The 24,485-nt window shown below is 37.2% G+C and overlaps 3 protein-coding genes across 3 annotated transcripts in view; 1 reads left to right on the top strand and 2 right to left on the bottom strand.

Moving 5' to 3' along the window:
- Positions 1-3,427: 3,427 nt before the first annotated feature.
- leprot (leptin receptor overlapping transcript) lies at positions 3,428-9,999 on the bottom strand. The gene is made up of 4 exons (XM_082173854.1): positions 9,865-9,999; positions 9,283-9,358; positions 9,010-9,193; positions 3,428-4,625 (listed from the first exon to the last, which is right to left on the bottom strand). The coding sequence occupies exons 1-4, from the start codon at positions 9,878-9,880 to the stop codon at positions 4,509-4,511; spliced, it is 393 nt and encodes a 130-aa protein (XP_082029980.1). The 5' UTR covers positions 9,881-9,999; the 3' UTR covers positions 3,428-4,508.
- Positions 4,636-6,409, bottom strand: LOC309501657 (uncharacterized protein; the record flags this gene model as incomplete). The annotated part of the gene is made up of 2 exons (XM_082173821.1): positions 4,636-5,335; positions 5,385-6,409. 2 exons carry the CDS (start codon positions 6,407-6,409, stop codon positions 5,230-5,232), a joined length of 1,131 nt encoding a protein of 376 aa, XP_082029947.1. The 3' UTR covers positions 4,636-5,229.
- Positions 10,000-10,427: 428 nt separating the features above from the next.
- LOC309501624 (tyrosine-protein kinase JAK1-like) overlaps positions 10,428-24,485 on the top strand; it is an 18,069-nt gene continuing 4,011 nt past the window's right edge. The window contains exons 1-18 of the mRNA XM_082173764.1: positions 10,428-10,576; positions 10,841-11,019; positions 11,102-11,225; positions 11,748-11,880; positions 11,976-12,127; positions 12,931-13,270; positions 13,430-13,591; positions 13,691-13,848; positions 19,389-19,503; positions 19,869-20,064; positions 20,277-20,374; positions 21,447-21,590; positions 21,670-21,757; positions 21,879-22,006; positions 22,935-23,070; positions 23,379-23,530; positions 23,672-23,831; positions 24,162-24,256. Coding sequence (XP_082029890.1) covers positions 10,896-11,019; positions 11,102-11,225; positions 11,748-11,880; positions 11,976-12,127; positions 12,931-13,270; positions 13,430-13,591; positions 13,691-13,848; positions 19,389-19,503; positions 19,869-20,064; positions 20,277-20,374; positions 21,447-21,590; positions 21,670-21,757; positions 21,879-22,006; positions 22,935-23,070; positions 23,379-23,530; positions 23,672-23,831; positions 24,162-24,256 — 2,505 coding nt within the window. The 5' untranslated portion in view covers positions 10,428-10,576; positions 10,841-10,895. The remainder of the gene's footprint in view (positions 10,577-10,840; positions 11,020-11,101; positions 11,226-11,747; positions 11,881-11,975; positions 12,128-12,930; positions 13,271-13,429; positions 13,592-13,690; positions 13,849-19,388; positions 19,504-19,868; positions 20,065-20,276; positions 20,375-21,446; positions 21,591-21,669; positions 21,758-21,878; positions 22,007-22,934; positions 23,071-23,378; positions 23,531-23,671; positions 23,832-24,161; positions 24,257-24,485) is intronic.

Below are 24,485 nucleotides of genomic sequence, written 5' to 3'. Positions count from 1 at the left end.
ACATAACCGTGTCTATTCCATATGAGCATTCATCTCTATACAGCCTCTGTACACTAAGTTGCTTTATATATTGTGCTTGAGACACATCACTAAACTTACAAGGGGAAAAAAGCGCGACCAAACCATCTACAATGTCATGCACAAGGCCAGTGTTACCTGTTGAGTAATTATAAAATTAAATAAAAAAAGAATGAGTAAAATTTGGTAAATGAATGAAATAAATATATCAGAGGATCACCGGGCTGTTTCCAGGCAACGGTTGTGAGGTATGAGATTCATGGCCACTGGAGGGCCCTTCCTAACCCACAACTGCCATTTTTAGAAGAACTATCCTGTATCTCTCCAGCGTCTCCAAATTATGAGCATTATCATTTATGAAAACTAATTCTGAAAGATTTTTTTTTTTAGAGGCATGAATGCAAGTGACTTAGCAGTTGCCAGTCAAATACGCTTATTCATTGATATTTTCTGAAAGTAAACATCATGCGTCTCTTATGAATGATGCTGTTGTATTTCAAATGCTTGTCAGATTGACAATCCTGGCAGCATTTCTATACCACTTCCCTCTTTAAGTAGAATATGTGCCATTTAGAACATAATTTTTAAGGCATCAATATTTGAAAATATGCACAGATATTCTTATTTAGGACACCTCTGAAGACAGTCTTCCTCCTCTTTAATAATCATCATTCAGTCTGGCCGCTTTGATCACGCTTAAAAATAGAGCAGAACTCCCCAGGGGAGGTCATTACCGAGTGGCTTCGCCGCCGTTAGGACCACTGTCTGCGGACCACTCATTTATTTATTTGAATCTGAGCACAAGAGGAGCGCTCAGAGAAACACACAACTCAGCAGGATGGGTCTGTCTTCCTGTCTTCAGCCTGGGTTTCTGTGGCATTTAATCCCTCCATCATTAAAGTATTGAAGATTTTTGAAACTTTAGCCCTTTCCTTGCAATACATTACAGTATGCCTGGGATTTTGCATAGTAAAGATAAGTCTGGATATTTTAAGTGTTCATCTAATGTGGTCTACTATCGACAGGGAGTGATGCCCTCAAGGTTAAAAAAAGAATGCAAAAGCATCATAGAATTATCATAAAAATAGTCAAAATGACTACTACTGGTTTTTGAATAATACTTATTCATTTGCTTATTGGATTTTTAAACTAATGCAAAGTTCTGTGATGAAATTCTAGATGGCTCAGACTAAGAGATCCTTAACTCAATCTACTCATTGATGGCCTAAGACACGAAACGAGCGGTTTGTGTGAGAAAACGAACAGTATTTATATCGTTTTTACCTCTTGAACACAGCCACGTCCAAGTGATCTGAGAGCGCGGGCGCATCCTGCTGTGTAACGTGTGCGCAGACTGGTGCATAGATATATACACTAGATGTCGCACTAGATCTAGTGTATATATCTATACCCGCCCGCGCCCTCAGATCACTTGGACGCGGCTGTGTTCAAGAGGTAAAAACGATATAAATACTGTTCGTTTTCTCACACAAACCGCTCGTTTCGTGTCTTAGGCCATCAATGTGTACTTACGATGGGGAATTGTTTAATTTGGACGACGGGGAATTGTTTTAATTTGGACTCTGTGCATGCTCTTTGAGACAGTGACCATAGACCTGCATTATATGACTGACAGACAAGAACGGTTTGACCTAAAAATATCAAAATTGAAACTACTGCTGAAAAAAAGACACCTACATCTTGGATGCCCTTGAGGTAAGCTAAAACATACCAAAATTTTATTTCAAAGTGAACTATCCCTTTAATTTGTACAGCAGCCGCATGTCTTACTCTTACTTGCTCACAGCAGCAGCAATAACAGCAGCAGCATAGCAGATCTATTCTGCAAAGACCAAACATCAACATTGTCATATCCATTACCATGCCAAACACTCCAAGAGTTGTCATGACAGAACTGCATTTATTTTGGTACAAACTACCTATTAGGAATGGTATGGAGCCCCTAAAGGGATATTGTGATGGAAAAAATATGAGATGGGAGGAAAAAATATTTCAATGCTTTTGTGGTCTCTGGCAAAAGTTCTGTATTCCCCCGAGAAACTTTGGGTTCCCTCGCAAAGAACTGAAAAGGTTTGTGAGCGAATGCAAAGTTTCTCGGGGGGACGCAAAACATTTGCGAGAGACCACAAAAGCATTGACTTATTTTTTGTCCCATCTCTTATTTTTTCCACCACCATGTCCCTTTAGGGGCTCCGTCTTAGGCATGCAAAAGTCTTAGGCATGTTAATACCCCCCCATTAATTGTAATAATCCAGTGAGATTTGTGTATGCACAAGGAGTCTGACAACAGCCAGTATGGCCATCTTGGAGACGTTCCCGCAGTTCTTCTGGATTTAGTCTGTCTCAGTTTTTTCTGTTTCTTCATGTAATCACAGACGGACTCGATGATGGTGAGATCAGATCATCCCGGCTGTTGTCAGACTCCTTGTGCATACACAAATCTCACTGGATTATTACAATTAATGGCAAAAAGAATATTTGGAAATGTAAACTGAGAGAGGGGGGGTATTAACATGCCTAAGACTTTTGCACAGTACTATATATATTGCTTCTCAAATAAATGTCTCTTGTTTGTAAGGATGTTTAATTGTTTTTACTAGAAAACAAGACATTAATATTAGGAAAATTAGGTTTTCATTGTAACATACAGTGTATGAAAAAGGATCATCTTTGAAAAAGGAGGATTTCATAAATTAAAATGGAGGCCGATTCATTTTATGCAAATACAGCCCAAATTACCAAAAACACTTATGAAGACATTAGCAGGAGACCACTTAAGTTTATAATAAGCACTGAGATTCTGGAGACCAAGACCTCCATCGCCTAAACTTTTCACTTTACCAGAAAAAAACCCTGTTCAGGATAATCAATTGATATTGACAGACCATACAGGTGCAACAATCCAGAAAAAGTATTTCTTTTTCATACCTATCCTATTGAAGCTTCAAGTGATTTCTCAGCTGGTCTCTGCTCAAACTCCTACAATAGTTGCCACCTCCATATATGAAATCATTTGTTATCCATCTAGCATGTAACATCTTTACTCTCTCCACTGGCATGCAGTATCTGCAGCAAACATTGGGAATTAAAGCCAGATGTAAGAGTATGATGTAAATCTAGATCTGTCATTGTGCTGTCACTCACGTACATGTTATATTGCTATGTAAATGTCTTTAAAACAGTCCTTATATACTGTAGTCACAACCTTTGAATGGCCATCCTCTGCTCTGTAAGTAGCTTGGCACATTTATTACATACCTGACATTGACAGAAGTCAAGACATTAGTCAAAAGAGTGTAATTTTAAACAAACAGTTATGCCATTTATGTATATTGGTTACTGTAATGGTATTTGGTTACTGAAAAAGACAAAATGATGACAACAAAAAAGAGAAAAAAATCAAGTGTATTTAATTCGTTTGAAAGTGCTTAACAGAATCAAAAGTCACAAATGTATATCAAAACATGTGATTCAATGAAAATTGAGTCTAACCTCAAACCAGATTTTAAACAAAATGAAAACCATATGATCCATAATCCTTTATAAAATATTAATGACAATACCAGTAGTGTGAACCTGAACACCATGCCTTTCAGGTGAAATTGGATCTCAAAGATTGCATTTGCTACATAGCCTATATTGAATTACATAATCATGTCATAGTGTTTCATAAGATTTGATGTGGAATTATGTCAGTTATAAAAAATTTTTTTCTGGAATGGCATGCATCATGCTGTTTTAATAAAAAGACTAACTGTAATAAAAGAACATTCTAAAATCAATGGATGGCTGTTTATGATTGTGTTCTGCACACATTTTCTTCCTTTTTCTACAAACTTGTGGATGTAAACAAGGAATGAAGGAACAGAACAGCAGGAAAATGTCTGCTTTGGTAAACGGATGTAAACATTTACAAGTTCAAGAAGGTTAAAGCTTAATGGTTCCAATTCATAATTGACATTAGTGGCATTGCAAAAAAAAACACACACACACACAAAAAAAAAAAAAAAAGGCAACAGCAAAAACACTCAGTTGACTGCCATGGTTACAGTGCTTCTGTTTTCAAACACAAAGTGTGGCTTTAACTCTTAAGGTGACAGTGGCATTGTTAGTCAATTAATTACGCTTCATAACTGGTAGAACTGGTAGAGAAAAGGATCATCATTAATAATTTAATCAAGGTAGTTAAGTACTAACAATTCAAGATGCGAAAAAATTTATTTTTTAGTGCAACTTCATATTTAAGTTTTTTGAAGCAAATCATTGTATATATAGAGTCATGCATAGGCTAACATGTATGCAAATGAAAAGGCAGAAGCAGAGTAACAGAGCAGATAAGATGTGACCGAGAGTAAAACAAAGCAATGGACACAGTCTCTGTCAAGGCCTGGGTTCATTAGCATTACCATTGGAAACTATTTCAAGTTTCATAATTTATAGTGTAGTGATGTACTTCCTCCTGGTGGGTTTTACCACTGTTCCCAGCTGAAGTCATCCCCACGCCCGAATGTCAGGAAGAAACCCAGAATGGTCAGAAAAATGACACTATTGCCTCCAATTACCAGGCCACAGGCACCCCACTGAATCTGAAGAGGAAGAGAGACATTAGTTTCATTCATGGTGACACATTTCATTCAGTGTACTATCTGGTAAAACCCATTCGCTGCTTTAGAAAGCATATTCTGCCTGTGTATGCTTTTAAATCATTTTGTGGACATGTGAGCACTAAATGCAATCTGAACAAAAATGGAATGAAATTTAATTTGTGCCTCCAGTGATATTGGAACATTTAGAGGTTTTTCCCTCTTGTACAAAATCTGAATTATTGCCATAACATCGGAGATATTATTATATGAACAAGCAAGAAATAATTTAATTTAAAACCAATAAAGGGTAAGTTCACCCAAAAAAATGAAAATTCTGCCATTAATTACTCACCCTCATGTACCCGCAAGACTTTCGTTAATCTTCGGAACACAATTTAATATATTTTTGATGAAATCTGAGAGATTTCTGTCCCTCCATTAATAGTCTATGCAACTACCACTTTGATGCTTCCAAATCTTCATAAATAGATCGTAAAACTAATTAATGTGATTCAGGCGGTTTAATCCAAATTTTCTGAAGAGACACGATCCTTTATATGATGAATAGATTGAATTTAGGCTTTTATTCACAAATAAATATTCATCAACGCACGTGTTCTTGCGGAAGCTCAAACGTGTTGCGTAACACGAGAATGAACCTCATTGGTTCTTGCAGAAGCTCAAACGTGCTGTGTAACACAAGAATGAACCTCGTTGGTTCTTGCAGAAGCTCAAACGTGCTGCGTAACAAGAATGAACCTCATTGGTTCTTGCTGAAGCTCAAACGTGCTGCGTAACACGAGAATGAACATCATTGGTTCTTGCAGAAGCTCAAACGTGTTGCGTAACACGAGAATGAACCTCATCGGTTCTTGCAGAAGCTCAAACGTGTTGCGTAACACGAGAATGAACCTCATTGGTTCTTGCAGAAGCTCAAACGTGTTGCGTAACACAAGAATGAACCTCATTGGTTCTTGCAGAAGCTCAAACGTGCTGCGTAACACAAGAATGAACCTCGTTGGTTCTTGCAGAAGCTCAAACGTGCTGCGTAACACAAGAATGAACCTCATCGGTTCTTGCAGAAGCTCAAACGTGCTGCATAACACGAGAATGAACCTCATTGGTTCTTGCAGAAGCTCAAACGTGCTGCGTAACACAAGAATGAACCTCATTGGTTCTTGCAGAAGCTCAAACGTGCTGCGTAACACAAGAATGAACCTCATTGGTTCTTGCAGAAGCTCAAACGTGCTGCGTAACACAAGAATGAACCTCGTTGGTTCTTGCAGAAGCTCAAACGTGCTGCGTAACACAAGAATGAACCTCGTTGGTTCTTGCAGAAGCTCAAACGTGCTGCGTAACACAAGAATGAACCTCATTGGTTCTTGCAGAAGCTCAAACGTGCTGCGTAACACAAGAATGAACCTCATTGGTTCTTGCTGAAGCTCAAACGTGTTGCGTAACACGAGAATGAACCTCATTGGTTCTTGCAGAAGCTCAAACGTGTTGCGTAACACGAGAATGAACCTCATTGGTTCTTGCAGAAGCTCAAACGTGCTGCGTAACACGAGAATGAACCTCATTGGTTCTTGCAGAAACTCAAACGTGCTGCGTAACACGAGAATGAACCTCATTGGTTCTTGCAGAAGCTCAAACGTGCTGCGTAACACGAGAATGAACCTCATTGGTTCTTGCAGAAGCTCAAACGTGCTGCGTAACACAAGAATGAACCTCATTGGTTCTTGCAGAAGCTCAAACGTGGTGCGTAACACGAGAATTAACCTCATTGGTTCTTGCAGAAGCTCAAACGTGGTGCGTAACAAGAATGAACCTCATTGGTTCTTGCAGAAGCTCAAACGTGCTGCGTAACACGAGAATGAACTTCATTGGTTCTTGCAGAAGCTCAAACGTGCTGCTTAACACGAGAATGAACCTCATTGGTTCTTGCAGAAGCTCAAACGTGCTGCTTAACACGAGAATGAACCTCATTGGTTCTTGCTGAAGCTCAAACGTGCTGCGTAACACGAGAATGAACCTCATTGGTTCTTGCAGAAGCTCAAACATGCTGCGTAACACGAGAATGAACCTCATTGGTTCTTGTGGAATCTCAAACGTGATGCGAGGTGAATCACAACACTAAAAAAACTTTGATTTGAAGCAAAAAAGTTTTTGAAATTTGGACAAAAAGACAAAGGTACAAGATTGTGTACTTAACGACTTTAGTGATGGAAAGAACTACAATAGCATGAAGCATTATGAACAGCATGGTCAAATGAAAAACAATGGAGAAATATATAAAACTAATCATTTACAGAGGTTGATTATATATATATAATATTTTAAGTTTATTACATATACAAAGATTTAAGACCGAGTGGATTACGTAATTTGCAGTGCATTATGGGAGTGGGCGGAGCTAAAAAGCTCTTTTGAAACGTGTTGCTTTTTCGACTCTGACTGGTGTAATTTTCTGTATAGCATCATGGTTAATGTCGTTTTTCACCAGTAATTTTGCTGTTAAACATGATTATTTTTTATATTTTTTTATAAGCTGAAATAATGCGGGCTGACGTCTTCAGCAGAAGCTACCATACCAAATACCAAGTTCAAAATAATTTTCCTTTGGAGAAAATGAGTGGATTATTTACTTCCGAAACCCGACTGTTGCACTTTATTTTCAGTACTACTGTATAATTCAAAAACATCCTCATTCTTCTTCATCTGTAATAATATTAATTGATTCATTTTTTTATTAAAATTAAAATAAATATAGAAATTAAAGTAACATTTTACAAAAAGGTCCCATTTGATACTGTATTAACTAAAATTAACATTGAGCAATACATTTATTACAATATTTATTCATCTTTGTTAGCATTAGTTAATAAATATAAAACTGTTTATTGTTAGTTCATGTTAGCTCAGGTCCATTTAATAATATTAAAAACTTGTATCAACTTTTGATTTTAATGATGTAGGCCTATTAAAAGTTGAAATTAACATTAACTAAGATTAATAAATGCTTTATAAGTATTCTTCATGTTAACTAATGTAGTTAACCTCTCAGGTTACAACTGTAACCATGGTTTTCTGAGAATGGGAACGAGATATGGGATCGCTCCTAACTGCCATTAAGTTTTATTTTATGCTCTGTCTCAGTACTACTCACAAACTGTTAGAAAATGTGTTAAAGTCCCCCAACTATGTCAATACTAGGGATGGGTATAGTTTTCAAAATTGATACCTTGACTTTGATACCGGTTCCTGTATGATACTTTTTTCAATACCAATTTTATGAAATCCGTTTTAACAAGATTACATTGTCCAAAAAAAAAACTTTTTTAGACTCATAAAGGCCACTGGGGGGCAGCACTGGCAAAAGTAACCTAATGATTATCAATGTGTCGGGAAAAAATAGCAAGGAGACAATAATTGTTTATTAACAAACTAGTGAGTTTATTTCTGAATCAGTGTTGGCTGCAAAGATGAAGCTGACATTGCTGACTCGACATCTCCAGTATAGTGAACGTGTATGCGCCTATAGATAGAAAAGCACCTTTCATTCAAGCTTTCTGTGAGGCAAGTAGCCTATAAGCTGAGTTTCGGTTCATCTGTGACGTGCTCCAGTTTTTGTAGCAGTTGAAGACGGAGCAACTTTCTGCTCTTAAGTTTATTCTGTGCACTGTCAAGTGCTTCATTAGATTTGTTGTGTTGCCATCTTGTTATTTGCAACCTTGTTTCAGTTCCTTAACTTACTTTCGATGTAAAAGTCTTTGCTATGGACTCATAAGGACAGTCTTTGCTGCCATCTAATGGTGCAGTAATGTCGAATAAAGTCGAAATCACAATCACTAATGGACCCTTCTCAATACCAAATACAGCATGTTATTTCTATAAAATAATATTTACTGAAATAATATATAATTAAACAATATTAGTCATTATAAAAGTATTAGAAGTTTGTACAATAGGAAATAAACAAGCAAACAGTTCAATCAAAAGTACAAACGCAGAGCTAGTTGTAGAACATAACAGAAATACCCAAAATGAACTATACCTCATGTGTAAACTATCTACATAAGAGCCAATGGCAAATTCCCAAAGGACTGGCCGAGACAAAGCTGTTCTCGGCGGGTACATGAGCGCTGAACGCTGATCAGATACGAGACCCAGAACGAACTGGTTTATAAAAAAGAAATAAATACTTATAGATATAAATACTAAATAAAATAATGGTCCTAAAAATAGAATTATTTCGTTTTGTGTGTTATTTTATTAGGTTAAATGTGACATGGATATGTTTTTACTCTATATGTATAGGCTCCATATCACCAACCCTGTCAAAATGTTTAGAATAAAAAAGATACATTATATATTGTGTACTCACCACAGATTTTCTTGCTAGCACAATGGGGAGCCCATAGGCTGACACCACGATTCCAGTGGTTAAGAAGTATGCAAGCTCTCTGCATGCATTGCTTGACTCTGTGTCATCTGCATGCCTCTTGGCTATTAAATTTGGTATAGGTGACAGAATATAGAAGATCAGGACAAACATGGGCCAGTACTGTCTGTGAGGAAAGAAGCACAAGTTAGTTTCTTGAATTTCTGCACTTCAGTCAAGTAAAAATCCTTACAGATGGCAAAAACATGGACCTACCCAAAATGTTGCAGTGCACATCCCAAAAGGAGAAGGGTCAGTCCAAGTGCACCACTGAAGGACAACGCAACAAGAGCTGAAAGGAATAATAACTCAGATAAGTCAAGGCCAAGGCTTTGAAAACATTACGTGTATTTGTTGCCTCCTTGCGGCAATAGCTCGCTACTGCAGATATGACGTACTTTAAGTAAATAGACTGTAAATAAATAAATTCTGTAATTTTTTAAATGTATAAGATCATTTTGTATGTTCCTTTTCATTGGTTAATTACTGAATCGAAAAAAGACTGGAGCACAACAGTAAAAGAAAGTTCCTAAAGTAAAAGTAAACCTACGTAAAACTTGAACTCTAGTTGACAACTTTACCCTAAAGCAACACGACACCTAATATACTTTATTTAATCAATCGACACCATTTGCAATTATATCTTTACTTTGATGCAACGATTCATGTAACAATCGGTAGTTTAAACTCAACAGAGTTTACAAGACTTTTTAGCTGAATGCGATCTAAAGCAGAATGCACTCGTAAAATGATCGGTGTGGTTTTGCGATCATATCAAGAGTTGCGTTTTAACTTTACCTTTTATTCCTGCCATCACTCGCAAACGCCTTTTGTTTTTAGATCTTTGTGCTAAATGTTATGGACTGACTTCCTATTTCCTCTTCAACTACTGATCCACCCTTAAAGGAGCAGAGCCTTTTAAAATCTACGAGATGAGAATCCACTGATCTGAAGCTTTTCAGAAAAACAAGTACAACATCTATCTATCTATCTATCTATCTATCTATCTATCTATCTATCTATCTATCTATCTATCTATCTATCTATCTATCTATCTATCTATCTATCTATCTATCTATCTATCTATCTATCTATCTATCTATCTATCTATCTATCTATCTATCTATCTATCTCATCTGTAAGGCTGTCTAATAATAATAATAAATATTATAATTATTAATGTTAAAATAAATGAAGGTCTAAAATGCATAGTATTTAACCGAGTTTATATTGGGACAAACTGAAACACTAAAAAATGTAAGAAGAAAAAAAGTTAAACCAAACAAAATGACAAGATCCGAGAATAGAAAATGGCATTATGTGGAAATGATTTGAACGCATTTCTTACCGTAAATACAAAGAGTTTTTTTTTTTAACCGTCGAGCAGCCAATCAGAATCAGCGTGTTGGTCACGTAGTTTATCAGAAGAATGTCATCATCAGTTTCCTCGGAAGTGAATTGCTGTCTGAGAATCTGACGATCTTGTTTCCTGCTTGTTTCGCACTGGACGGTAAGTTAAAATCTTTTATAAGTTTATAAGTTTATTAATCATTTATAAGTTAAACAGACTTTGCTGTAATATTCCAGACACAGCGACGACATTCAGAAACCAGACAGAAGTGTGTTGAGCGTTTCCGCAAACTTTCTGTTTCTGTTAAACTGCCTGGAAAGACTCCAGTGTTCGTGAAGACATGCCTAACTGTATTTTAAAGAGGAAATGTTGTTATATATGTGACAGAATATCCATTTTGCTTAAGTGTTCTGTAATTTTTAGGTATAGAAAATGCCCAGCACTTCGTTAATATAGTGGTGAGCAGAAGAAGTCGGTCATGGCCTCGGCGATATTACAGGGGCTCGAGGTCCATTTTTACCTGCCAGAGAAACACCAGATCATTCATCTCTCAGGGAGTTTCACAGCAGAGGAACTGTGTATTGAAGCTGCTAAGAAGTTGGGTACGTTTTTCAGCCTTTGTACAACTTGAACATTGTATTACGACAGAGAAATATGAGACTCACTGTTGTCTCATTATTACAGGTATATCACCTTTGTGTCACAGTTTGTTTGCCCTATATGATGAATATAGCAAGCTCTGGCATCCGCCCAATCACTCCTTCAACATTGATGAGACAACCAGACTGAAGCTTTTCTATCGCATGAGGTATTCCTCTTCTTAGTCTTTTCTCATCTAGTTTTCCTTCCCAGTTTGGTACAGCAGCATTTTGTGAAACTACGGGGGTGATGGCCTCCCTCTAGGACTGTAAAACAAATGCACTGTAAAATAAATGTAAATGAAAAATGACTTTACTCTAGAGTAGAGAAATTGCCCTAATTTCTTCATAATTTTGACTTTTGATCTTATCATTTAGATTTTTTTGGTCATAATTTAGATTTTTTTGGTCATAATTTAGATTTTTTTTGGTCATAATTTTGACTTTTAATCTCATAATTATGCTATAGTATGTTATACTTATGACTAGAATGTAATAATTTCAACTTTTGATCTCATAACTTCTTTTTTATATCTAGCGCATGTCATAATTTTTATGAAAATAATGCATGAGGTGCCCGTTGCGTTCCCAAATGCTCTCGCAGGCTGTCAGATTATAGGCAATTAATGGGAAAAACTGTACAGATATTTGAACTCTTCCCTATTTACATTATAACCACATTTTTGTGGCAGGTTTTATTTTACGAACTGGCATGGGAACAGTAAGACATCTCCTGCAGTGTGCAGACACACTCTTAAACGAGGGAACGGTTCTGTGGGCGCAGCCGTGCTGGATGTAGCTTCACTAACGTACCTTTACGCACAGGTACGGTGACACATAAACACTGGACAATGTTAAAGGACTGTTGTTCAAGAAAGTCGTGGCTGCTCATTAATTTAATGTGTGTTTGTGTTTGACAGAGTCAGACTGACTTTCAGAGTGGTCTGGCACAGCTGCGTAGCGCTCGTGATGACAGTGACGTCCAGCAGATAGAAAATGAGTGTTTGGGTATGGCTGTGATGGCCATCTCCCATCAATCCATTGAAAAAGATATTCCTGTCTGCGACTTTGAGTAAGAGCTTTATATTTCTTTTTCTTTTAAATCTGAAATACATTTTAAAGTACATTTAAAAAAATATAAATCGATATGTTTTTCTAAAATATATATTTTTCATGACTGAGACTATAGGCTATATTACCAAACATCAATATATATATTTATTTATTTATTATTATGTTGTTTTTATTTATTTTTATGTCAAATTGTATGATGGGTGCAGTTTTACACACACACACACACACACACACACACACACACACACACACACACACACATATATATATACATACATACATACTGTATGTATGTATGTATGTATGTATGTATGTATGTGTGTGTGTATTAGCTTTTATACAGTATACAACCATATTCATTTAAATTAATGTGATGTGGTTATTTAATTAGTAATTCAAATTAATAGTTATTTAATTTGCTTTATTTAAAAAAAAACAAAAAACTTAAAACAACAAAAAACTTAATAAAAGTGAAGTATATTTAAAAACAAACATACACAAATGTTATTAATGTATTATTGTTAATAAGTATGAATTATTAAGCCATTGCTTGTTATAGAAAAATAATTAAACTAAATTAACAGTTGACTTTCATAGTTTTGATACATGTTTAGACTGAATATCCTAATGAGCTTTGATTTCTGATCCCCTTTTACATGAGATGGAGATCACAATTATAAAGTTGAATCATCCCAAATTTCACCCCCATGTGATCTAAGAAACGATTTTAACATTGATGAGTCGTTTTATAACTATTAAAGTCTATCTGTATCTTTCATTGTTACATTTTATCTTTGTCAGGTACAAACATTACATTCCCAGTGTCCTTTACCAGTCCATACGTCACAGGAGCATTCTCACACGTCTACGCATCCATAACGTCTTTAAAGTGTTCCTTGAAGAATTCATCAGGAATACTGTGGAAGGCAACAAGATCAGTACGCATGACCTGAAGGTCAAATACTTGTCGACTTTAGAGACTCTAACTAAACACTTCGGCCAGGAGGTGTTTGAACCCTCTTCCCTTATCATACATGACAATGAGCAAATGCTCAAAGACTCCAGCTGTGTCGGTGGTGTTGACCACAAAATCCTGGTGTCTGGCACCTCTGGCATTCACTGGTGTAAAGTCGCCTCTGTGGTAAGAAGGCCGTAGTACAAATAATATCCACATAATAATCTAACATAATAAAACAATAACAACTTTATGACTTCTGTATTGTAGTGTAGGTGCTGAAGTTTAACACTTTGGTTTAGGGCTTGGTTGAATTATCTCTTGACAATAAGTTTCCTTTTTCAGAAGAGACATAAATCAAAGAGAGACCGTAAGAAACTGAGTAAAGAAGCATCAAATGATCAAGGAGAGGATAGATGGACACTCTTTTCAGACTTTAATGAGATAACGCATCTTGTCATCAAATGCTGCGTGGTTACCATCCACAAACAAGACGACAAAAGCATGGTGAGGATCACTGTGAGATTTGTAATCTGTCAGTTTTGGTTCATTTAGGATAAGTCATAACTTCATAAACCCTTTTTTTATGTTCTTGATTTTCTCCAGGAGCTGACGTTGGCATCCCACGAGGAGGCGTTGTCCTTTGCCAGTCTTGTAGATGGATACTTTAGGCTCACAGTAGATGCACATCATTTCCTCTGCAGGGATATTGCTCCTCTCTCATTGGAAATTAACCTAAAAGAGGGCTGCCATGGTCCAATCAAGTTAGTACATTCACTCATCGTATTTAAAGAAATAGTTCACCCAAAAATAAAAATGTTAAGGAATATTCACAGTGATTTTTTTTTTTCCATTCAATGAAGTCAGACAGTAATCAGGGTTTTGAATCTGAAAAATAGCTTTTTTTGAGGAACAGACCAACATTTTATTCAGTATTCACCAATAAACTTTCCCTCCGCGGTAGCTCTCAAATCTGTATTTTTGCTTATTTAAACCTGAATATGTTCAACAGAATTTTGAAACTTTGGGGTCAGTAATATTTATTTTTAAAGAAATGAATACATTTATTCAGCAAATTCATCAAAAGTGACAGTACCGTATTTTCCGGACTATAAGTCGCACTTTTTTTCATAGTTTGGCTGGTCCTGCGACTTATATTTAGGTGCGACTTATATATCAAAATTAATTCAGACTGAGATGAACCAAGAAAAAACATTACCGTCTACAGCCGCGAGAGGGCGCTCTAGTTGGCGGAGTTGTTCAAAAGCGACACCAAGGATGAAGAAAATGATGTGGAATGAGATCGCGGGAGCTTGGTGAACTTGTTTACTGGTAACTTGCTTGTTGGACTCGCTGGCTTATGTTCATTTAGCCTATCCAGCCTCCTAGGTATATGTTCTTTATGCTATTGTGTAGCTGAATAACTGTTAATGTGTTGCGTTAACATACCGGACACCTATTCAGCATGTTGTTCTGTGTAGTTGAATAACTTGCCTTTCCAGATTAAATGTCTGTTCTTGGTCTTGGATTTTGTGAAATAAATTTCTAAATAAATGCGACTTATAGTCCAGTGCGACTTATATATGTTTTTTTCCTCTTCATGATGCATTTTTTGACTGATGCGACTTATACTCCGGAGCGACTTATAGTCCGGAAAATACGGTAAGTACATTTGTAATGTCAACAAAGCTGTATGTTTGATATAAATGCTGTTCTTTTCATCAAAGAACCCTGCAAAAATATATCACAGTTTCCTCAAAAATATTAAGCAGCACAACCATTCCCTTTCGAATGAAAACTCGCACTGTGTCCTAGGACGCTAATGGGGAATGCCTCCAGAATGACAGGTGTCTGAAGCACGTGTCAAAACACGACAATAACATTGGCCGGCGACAGCCTATGACGTCACTACTGATGCGACCAGAGTATAAATAGGGCGCCTGTAGTGCACGTCATCCTTTTCTTGTCTTCAGGTCCGTTTGTTTATGTACATGTCAGAAAGACGATCACTCAGCCACGCGTGCCTCCGTATCAGAGCGATTCTCCTGGGAACTGAGAGCACTGCTCATTGGCCCTCATTTATCAATCTTGCGTAGAAACGGGCGTATATGTTGGCGTAAGATTATGCTTACACTCCTCTCACCGCCTGATTTATGAAGCTGTGCGTACCTTTGAAATCCAGGTGTACGCAATACCTGCCTTTGATAAATGCTGCGGCTGAAAACGATCGTCATTAGAATAACACGCCCCTATATATTCAAGTCTCCGCTTCCCCCACGCCCTCATTTTACGCCATGGACACACGGAAGACGGCAAAGAAGAGAAACTTGGATGAGCAAATGACCTATCACAATGCATTATTTTACAGCACGTGTTTTGAAACAATTAGCATTTAATTTCGTATCACCTCACATGTATTGGGGTGTACAATGATGATGTGATGTGGAGTACCATTCATTCACATTAATAATTGCATGACAATTTGTAATATTCTTCTTCTTATTATTATGGTTTTTATTATTAATGACGCTTATTGTTATTTAGAAGAAGAATGTCGTTATTATTATTATTATTATTTGTATGATCATTATTACAGTATTATTTAAAAGAAGAAGAATGTCATTTTTATTATTTTGTCAGTCTGAATTATTTTTTGGTCATTGAAAGCCTTTCATTACAGAACCCAGTCCGTGCGCACCTGCCGGGCCTAACCATCGTTTCAAAGAATAGTACGACGGCGAGCGCGTCGAGTATAGAGTATTACCAACGCATTCTCATCCTAGGGCGTCATATTTGGGGAGGTGCGGGAGCCAGGCGAAAGTATAAACAAGGCTTGAAACGTCAGGTAAACCGCACAGGCTCGCAACTGAAGGAATACGTATATGCCTACAAATCAAATGCTTTGGTAAAGTCACACAAATTAAACATTGAAGTCCATGTTGCACAAAAATAAACACTGAAGTTTATAATTACTATATTGTTTTTTTGTTAGTTTTTTTACAGTGGGTCATAATATATCATATATTTTAGTTTGTCAGTGCGTTTTGTGGTGTTAGGAATTGTTTTTCTGCGCATTTCCACACTCAGTCAAAACGTGCGTACACCACCTCCTGAGCTGGCGTAGGATTTGAGCGTGCCGTACGCCAACGTCCATATTGATAAATCTCAAAGTCACCGTGGTTTTGGGTGTACGCTGGAAATTTGGTGTACGCACTTTTGATAAATGAGGGCCATTGTGAGGTGCGCTTTGTGATGCATTCGCGAGACTGACTGAAAGAAACAGGTAAGAAGCTTTTACTTATTTGTTCTGTCCTGAGGGATAGTAGTTGGTGTTTGCACGAGCTCGTTCGGCTCTCGAGGGAGTCGAAGATACTCACAGTGATGTGTTTGTTTCTGCTCTATGCGTGATTCTTTATTAGTGATAAAGTCAGGCATTTAAGCGGAAAAATGTTCAGTTGACCGCGCTCTTTATGGTGCGGTCGCTGTGATAACCTCCTTTGTTGTTTATTCGGTCTCAAGGAATGAGAATAGAGCACCTGCACCCCGTGGTTCGGGTCACAGAGGTGGTGGGTGGAGCAAAGGGAGAGTCTTATGAGATTCTGTTACTGATGTGTGAGGCCTAATTCTGTGGAATTAAATACAGAGAGAGTGAAAGCAGTTGTTATTTTCTATCTCACAATAGCAGTGCTCTTTGGTGGCAATCTCTGGAACATGACAGGAAGCAGGTTTTTTTGCCCTAGTTGCGAACCTTTCCTAGTTGCATCTTCGTGAGTGTTGGAGTCTAGAGAGCCCGTTTTTCCTCATGTTTGACTGAAGCACAGAACCCTAAGTCGGGTCTTGAAGCAGGGTCCTCCAGTACCTGGGATGAGCTATTTTGATCTTGAGAACCCGACAGGAAGTGGGATTTCTTCCCAGGTTGCAAACCATTCTTTGCGTAAGGTACCTTCAGGAGTGTTTGGAGTTTGAGATCCTTAGAAAACATTGTTCCCGAGTGGTCGCAGCTAGCACTCAGCTGGCTCCCCTTGATGGAAATGTTTTCATGGTTGAAAGTTAGTGGAATCCTTAATAGTAGGATTCCCAACTCCCAATGAGAGAGCTTGGTTTGTTGATGGAGTCTCAGTTGAGCACTTATACGATGCGGCTAGCACTTTTGCTTAGCCCTCTTACACTCTCCTGTGATCTGCGATCAAGGAAGGCTTAGAGCTCTTCTGGTCTCTGGACTCCAACAGGAAGTGGTCTGTTTGCCTTGGGCGAACCCCTCCTGTTGTACGACACCTCTTGAGAGTTCTGGAGCCTAGAGACCAAATCATATTACAGGTTTTACAATGGTTGTAGCTAGCCTTAGCTGGTAGCTACCATTGGTCATTTAGGATGAGCATGAAGTAGAACAGTGGTTGCCTCCTTGGTAAGCAGTCCTTGATGTAGAACGTAGTTAGGCCTATAGATAGATAGATAGATAGATAGATATTCTTAATAACTATATTTATTTATAACATTTTATAACACACCTTTCCACGACATGACCATTTTTATCTTATTTTCCCTTTAAGTATAATGCTAACACTTTTCTACTGTCCAGTGATAATTTGGAAAGAAAATGATCAAATATACAGTAGCAATGAATGCAACTTTAATTGTATGGAAATGGAAAATTAAATAACACCCAGAGTGTGTTTTTTCATTCCAATGTGCTACTTTTCCATGTAAACAATGTAAACATCACCCTAGACGTGATTGACCGTTGCGCTCACATCTGACTTCCATACTTTTATGCATAGTTGTCTATCATGCATGACGCGGCTTTCTAAAACGCAGCACTCAAGTTAAAACAACTTTCGTTTTTAGACCTGCACTAAACTTTTTTAAACCGCAAAAACGTGTCCTGTGTGAATGGGCCCATAACTGATTAGAAGATAAACAGCACACGCTTATTTCAGTGCTGTTATTTAAGACAACAGTTTGCAACGTTCATTCAGTTTCAGTTTAACAGCATTAACAGCAAGCCAAAGAGGGCAAGGTTTCAACTGAACTAAGCTATACATATGCATTTTAAACACTTACATTATGTTCTTGCTCCATCCATGCAATAAATGCACGTTCTTAAATGAGCGAGGTTTTCTTGCTAATTTCATCTGGGTTTGAAATGAATCAAAAATCAAATCAGGGCAGTATATTAATATTAACACTACAAGTTTACATACATTACGAAGATGACAGGTAATTCACACCTTGATAGTTGCCTTCGCCAACATTTCTGCCCTTTTTCGCGTTTTTGTCAGCCTCTGCTTTTCTGCTACAGATTTGAAGCGCGTGACGTGCCGCGCCGCGCCGTTACTTTCAAGGAAATGTAGGCTACTGAAAATTTCTGGTGTTATTTTTGGGGATTGTTTGAGGCATTCTACAGCCCTTCATTAAACCGTTCAACACATAATCCACTTGCTTTTTATTAATGCACAAATCATAAAAACAGATTAATACTATCTGTTCCTAAATTTTGATTGGGTGGGCAAGGCAGACGTCTAGGCCCATGCCTAGAAGCTCATGAGACCTCCATTTGTCAGGGGTGTGCCCCTGTGGCGACTGACAGGGTATACTTAAATCCATAGCAATATTCGCTTTACGGTATTCTTTGAATACCAGGTGTAGCCAGGATTTCTGGCCCTCGGGAAATGAGTCACAACGACCGTTGGTGCGTACTTCCAGGACGGGAAACTGTGACTCCGAATCAGTTCCCCGGTTGTTTTCAAACAAATGTATCTCTGGTGAGCATACGAGACTTTCAAAAACAATAAAAAAATTGTTACTGACCTCAAACATTTCAATAGTAGTCTAATAAATTCATCCCATAATTCATATAACATTCCATAGACCTTATTCACTGCAGCACCATCTTTGATTTTCAACGGGAATGAAAGCGAGGCTGTGAGGCATAGACATTCATCTCTTCAGCGGGTTGTACCATCATTTAATGTGTTTTGGGATTGTTCTGCTGACGAAAAAGCAAAAATGTTTTTCCAAGAGATTTCAGTTGACAAAAAACTCCAGACAATATGAGCTGTGGAAAATAAGTGATCTAAGAGCTTTATACAGCTTACAGCAGATGCCATTGAAAACACAGTAAGACTATCCCTCACAGCCTCGCTTTCATACCTTTCATACCTGTCATGGCGCTGCTCTGAATCTATTGCTCTTATTTAATTGCTCAGCATGTTCATCAGCATCTACAAATGTAATCAATAATCACATGACAGAGAAGAATGTCTTTGGACCGCAGATGTAATGGTATCTTATTTGTACCCCTCAGTACTGAATATGCCATCCATAAACTCAAGCACGAAGGTTATGAGGAGGGCATGTACCTGCTGCGCTGGAGTACTCATGACTACGACACTATTTTCCTGACTGTCATATGCAATGAGGTAAACACTGTTACTGTACATGCTGGAAAAGAGGTTTCAGTAAAAGTTGTGTATGTCAAGCAAATGTAGAATAAAGGCCGATTCACACTGCACCCACAGACGGCACTGCGACAGGTTTTGTCGGATCAGTGTGTTACCCCTGTCGGAGCTTGTTTTCGGTAATTGAACGCGCTGAATCAGCGTTTGTCAGTCTTAGACTGCCTGAGAAGTGACGTGCTGTAATCGGGTGACTGTCGCGGTTGGTCTGCGGCTGTCGGTGCAGTGTGAATTGGTCTTTAAGAAACATACCTTAAATATGAAAATAAGTTTGCGTAATAAGATATTGAACTGAAGTTGAAAGGTCAAAACTGACCTTTTTCTTTTAGAGGGATTATGATGGTGGCATCACCAAAGCCTTCAAGAACTTCCAGATTGAAGTGAGCGCACAGGGCTTCCTCCTGACTGGGACTGATGTTGCGAAACCCACTCTGAGAGAGCTGACGGACCACCTGTCTTGCCAGGATCTCTCAACAGGCCAAACCAGCATAAAACTTGAGCGTGGCTGTCCACCCCAACCAAAAGGTACTGGAGCTTCCCTCCAACATATTACCTTCTTCAACATATTACTCTCTATATCAGTAAGCACTGAGTAAGCACTCCCAGAAACACCTCGATTGTAGTCTTGGGTTTTCTTCTGAGAATGAAGTAACTGTTCGTAACAGGGTGACTAAAATCATCCTTATGACTTAAAATATTGCAGAGACATGAATAATCTTCCATTCGCTGCTTCACAGAGCAAACCAACCTCGTCATGATGACCAGAAAAGATTCAGTGTCACAACACTCGTCATTAAACATCTTCCATAGGATCTTCAAAGAGGACATTACCCAGGTTGGACATCAAAACTGTGTGTTTATGTACACGATATTAATAAAGCTAAATCTGTTTACTAGAAAACAAAGAAGTTTTCTTATAGTGAGAAGTTATTTCATGGTGTGTCCTGCTGGAAGATCTGACCAAAGCGGGCAGCTGTTGTTTGGAATATAGTAAATGGTTTTAAACTGCCGTTATGTTGCAGTGCTTAAAACAAACAAATCCGCAACAAAACATCCATTAGCTGGAATTAACCAGCTATATATATATATATATATTTATTTATTTATTTTTTCTTGAATTTGGCATGAAATGGAAGTTGCGATTAGTCTTTTTTTCTTCTATAATTGTGATATATCTGAGAGAAACATGTAGGGCGGGACTTGATTTTGTCCATCAGGAATTGATTGGATCATTTGATATTGCTCTGATGTCATATGAATGACAGGTTGTCCCGCCCTCACTCCAGTAAACACGTCATTAGTGAAGACATGCAAGAGGGAGGGGGAATGCATTTTGATTAAATATTATGAATGCACATTAATAAAAAAAAAATGATGTGCATGGATAAATAATTTGTAATAAATACTGCAATATTCCATAAAAATAATATTTGCCCATTTTAATTTCGTGGTGACTTTATCCTGTGTTTTTGCCTTAACAATCTTAACACCCTTAAAAAAAGATTTGTGTAAAATAATAAGACTTAATTTAAGCATCAAGCCATGGTAGTGTGATGTATGTTTAAAACCTGAAAAATAAATTTAAAATGTGTTCTCTAAAAGCAAGTTTTACTTTACATATCAAGTCAATTTGTCTAGTTTTAAGGATGTTTATTTTTACTGGAAAGCAAGACAAAAATACTGATTAAGAACATTTTGCAGTCTTGAAGCTGTAAAATAATTGAGGTTTAATTCAGGTTTCGCCTGAAGATGTCATCTTCAGGTTTACAATGGTCTACCAGTCCAGATCAGCTATTGTTTTCTAGATCAGATTGGGTTTTCCAATAGGGACGACTAGATAACTTTTATCTGGAGCTTAGAAATGGAAAGAAATGGTCTGTCTTAAGAAGCTGATGCTTGTTAAACAGGAGAAACACCTGGGTCAAGGCACTCGCACAAACATCTATGCTGGGAAGCTGAAGTTGAGAAATGAGGATGATGAGGGGTTTTTGAGCCATGAGGTGGTGGATGTGGTTCTGAAGGTGCTGGGAGCAGGACACAATTACATTTCAGTAAGTGAAAACCCATCTTTTGATACATGAGTAAAATAAGGGGCAATTGCTTTCACAAATACTTCTGTACTTCTCTTAGGCCTTCCTGGACACAGTCAGTGTAATGCGACAGATATCCCATAAACACATGGTTCTGATGTATGGCATATGCATGCACAGCATGGACAGTAAGTGTTCCCGCTCCACAGGACAAAAATGCAAAAGAATGTATTTGTATTTTTAAAGTTAAAGGAATAGGTCAGCCTTTACTGCAGATGATCTCACGTCTCATTGCTGTTGTTCTGCCAGTCATCATGGTGGAGGAGTTTGTTCAGCACGGCCCTCTGGATCTGTTCATGAGAAACCATCGCTCTGATCTCACACCCTCCTGGAAGTTCCAAGTTGCGGAGCAGCTTTCCAGTGTCCTCAGTTATTTGGTACAACATTTAAGTTTGAACTTGACGTAACAAGTTTCACCCTTGTTTACATTCTGTGGAATATTTCAAAGTTATGGGTCAATGATTTAATGACTGTAAATGATGTATTTAAGGTGTACACATCTTAAATATTTATAGAAATTTTTTTTTTTTAGAACACATTTAGTTTAGATTAGTTCCCAATCAGTGCTATTTTATTATTTTATATTAGCTTTATTTTTGTATTTTCAGTTTTCATATTCATTTTACTTGAGATTTTTCATTTTCTTATGTTTTTTTTTTTTGACAATTGTATTAGTTTTTGTTTTTTTAAATATTTATATTTAGCTTTAATTTCAGTTAGTTTTAGTGTTGGTAATTTTAGCTTAGTTTTGAAGGTGTACACATCTTTTAAAAAAGAAAATGAATAGTGTTAAATGTATTTTTCAAGGTAAACCAGTTTTAGTGACAGCCCTGGTTTATAATAATTTAAAAAACTTTTTTAACAAAGAAACAATAATGCATGATTATGGCACACTGTTTGACAATACATTTTTAGCCTTTTATTGACACTTTTTTTCTTTATTGCAATCACTGGACAGTTACACCACCTAGACATTTTACTTTAAGATAGCAAAAATATCAAATTTATTCATTTTAATTCAGAAATGTAAAACCTGTTCATCAAACATGTGTATTCAAGTCATTGTCTGTATGACTTGCATTTTAATGTATTTTTGAATAACTAAGTAATATATCCAGTAAATTATATTTACTGTAATTATTAATGGATCCCAATTATAAACTACATTTCCCAGTGGATGATTTGATGTCCTGCTTTACCCATAGAGGTCTTAATAGTAATATAATTTGTAAATGCGTAATTTAAAACTCTCTAGTGGAATCTTTGGGACAGAAAATGGACTCAGTCTTATTTTCTCTCTTTCAGGAGGATAAGAAGCTTGTCCACGGCTATGTCTGCGCTAAAAACATCCTGTTGAAGCTGGATGGTCTAGAAGGACAGAGTGGTCCTTTCATTAAACTGAGTGATCCTGGACTGTCCATTTCTGTGCTCAGCCAAAGGGGTAATATGCTAACCTAGCTACAGTAGTTCTTTTTATTGTTGCCATTTTATTCGATTTAAATATCTTAAAGTAGAAGAAGAAAAATATGAAAACTTTTAGATATCAACCTGTATATGCGATGGACATCGGTTACACTCATCTTTGCTCACTGCTCTGAAGGTATCTTGAGTAAAACGGCTCCATATATAATGAAGCACATATACAAGACCTGAAACCGGAAGCAGTGCGACCTGTTTTACAGAATACAGAAGTTTGTTGAGCATAACCCCTATTTCGCACTACTAACCCTCATTGTGCCTGTTGGACAGAGTGTGTTGAAAGGATCCCCTGGATCGCCCCGGAGTGTGTTAATAACCCCAACGCACTGAGCGTTGCAGCAGACAAATGGGGGTTTGGGACCTCACTGTGGGAGATCTGCTACAATGGCGAGGTGCCTCTGTCTGATAAGAAACTCTCAGAGGTGCTCGACTCTTTCTAATACGTTTCTACATTTATACTTGAATAAAGCAGCTGTTGTTTTATTGTAATTGAAAACCATGTATTGTCATTTGCTTCTTAAACTATATTGTTTTTAATCTAATCTCTATGTGTACATGAACAGAAAGAGCGATTCTATGAAGTGTGCGGTACTCTGGTCACTCCCAGCATCAGTGAACTGGCTGATCTGATCTCCCAGTGCATGAACTATGACCCCCGGAAGAGACCGTTTTTCAGAGCCATAGCGAGAGAGCTGGGCCGCATCAAAGAGCAGCGAGAGCAAGGTATCTGTCACATAATATCATACAATGACTAACACAGATACTAGTCTTTAACTCTATTTTAGCCAATGGATTTTTTTATTTTTGTAAGAATTTTTTTTATCAAGTGCATCAAAAGATTTTATATTTCACCCGACAACCAAAAACCTTTTTTTTTATTTATTAAAAAAGCATCATCATTATAGTTTAAAACCCTCTTTTAAAAATCTAATTTTCATTACTGTTATTTCGGGGGAAAAGGTATTATTTACATTTTAAAATACAACTGGAAGTATACATCATGTTAGTATTTGCTGTACTGAATTTAATTAACTTTTTATGTTTTATCTACAGAACTTCCCATTATATCAGGGGTAATTCCTCCACAGGAGACTGATCCTGCAGATTTCAAGAAGAGATTCCTCAGGAAAATCCGAAAACTTGGAGAGGTACTGGACTTTTAGTCAAAAAAAGTTTGGTCCGTAAATATTTGGATTTTTTTAAATAGAATTCTAGAACATGGAATTTTTAGAACACATTTTAATTTAGTGTAATTTTAGTATTATTTATATAATATATTATTTATTCATTTGAATTTTGCTTTCATTTCTATATATTTTTTTTTTTTTACATTTGTGTTCAGCTTTAATTTATATTTATTTTAGTTTTAGTACTTTC

This window comes from Leuciscus leuciscus (assembly GCF_965113295.1).
Source record: "Leuciscus leuciscus genome assembly, chromosome: 6".
In the NCBI taxonomy this organism is placed as follows: domain Eukaryota; kingdom Metazoa; phylum Chordata; class Actinopteri; order Cypriniformes; family Leuciscidae; genus Leuciscus; species Leuciscus leuciscus.
The sequence above is the reverse complement of the archived record's forward strand: the minus strand, read 5'-3'. Positions and strand labels throughout refer to the sequence as shown.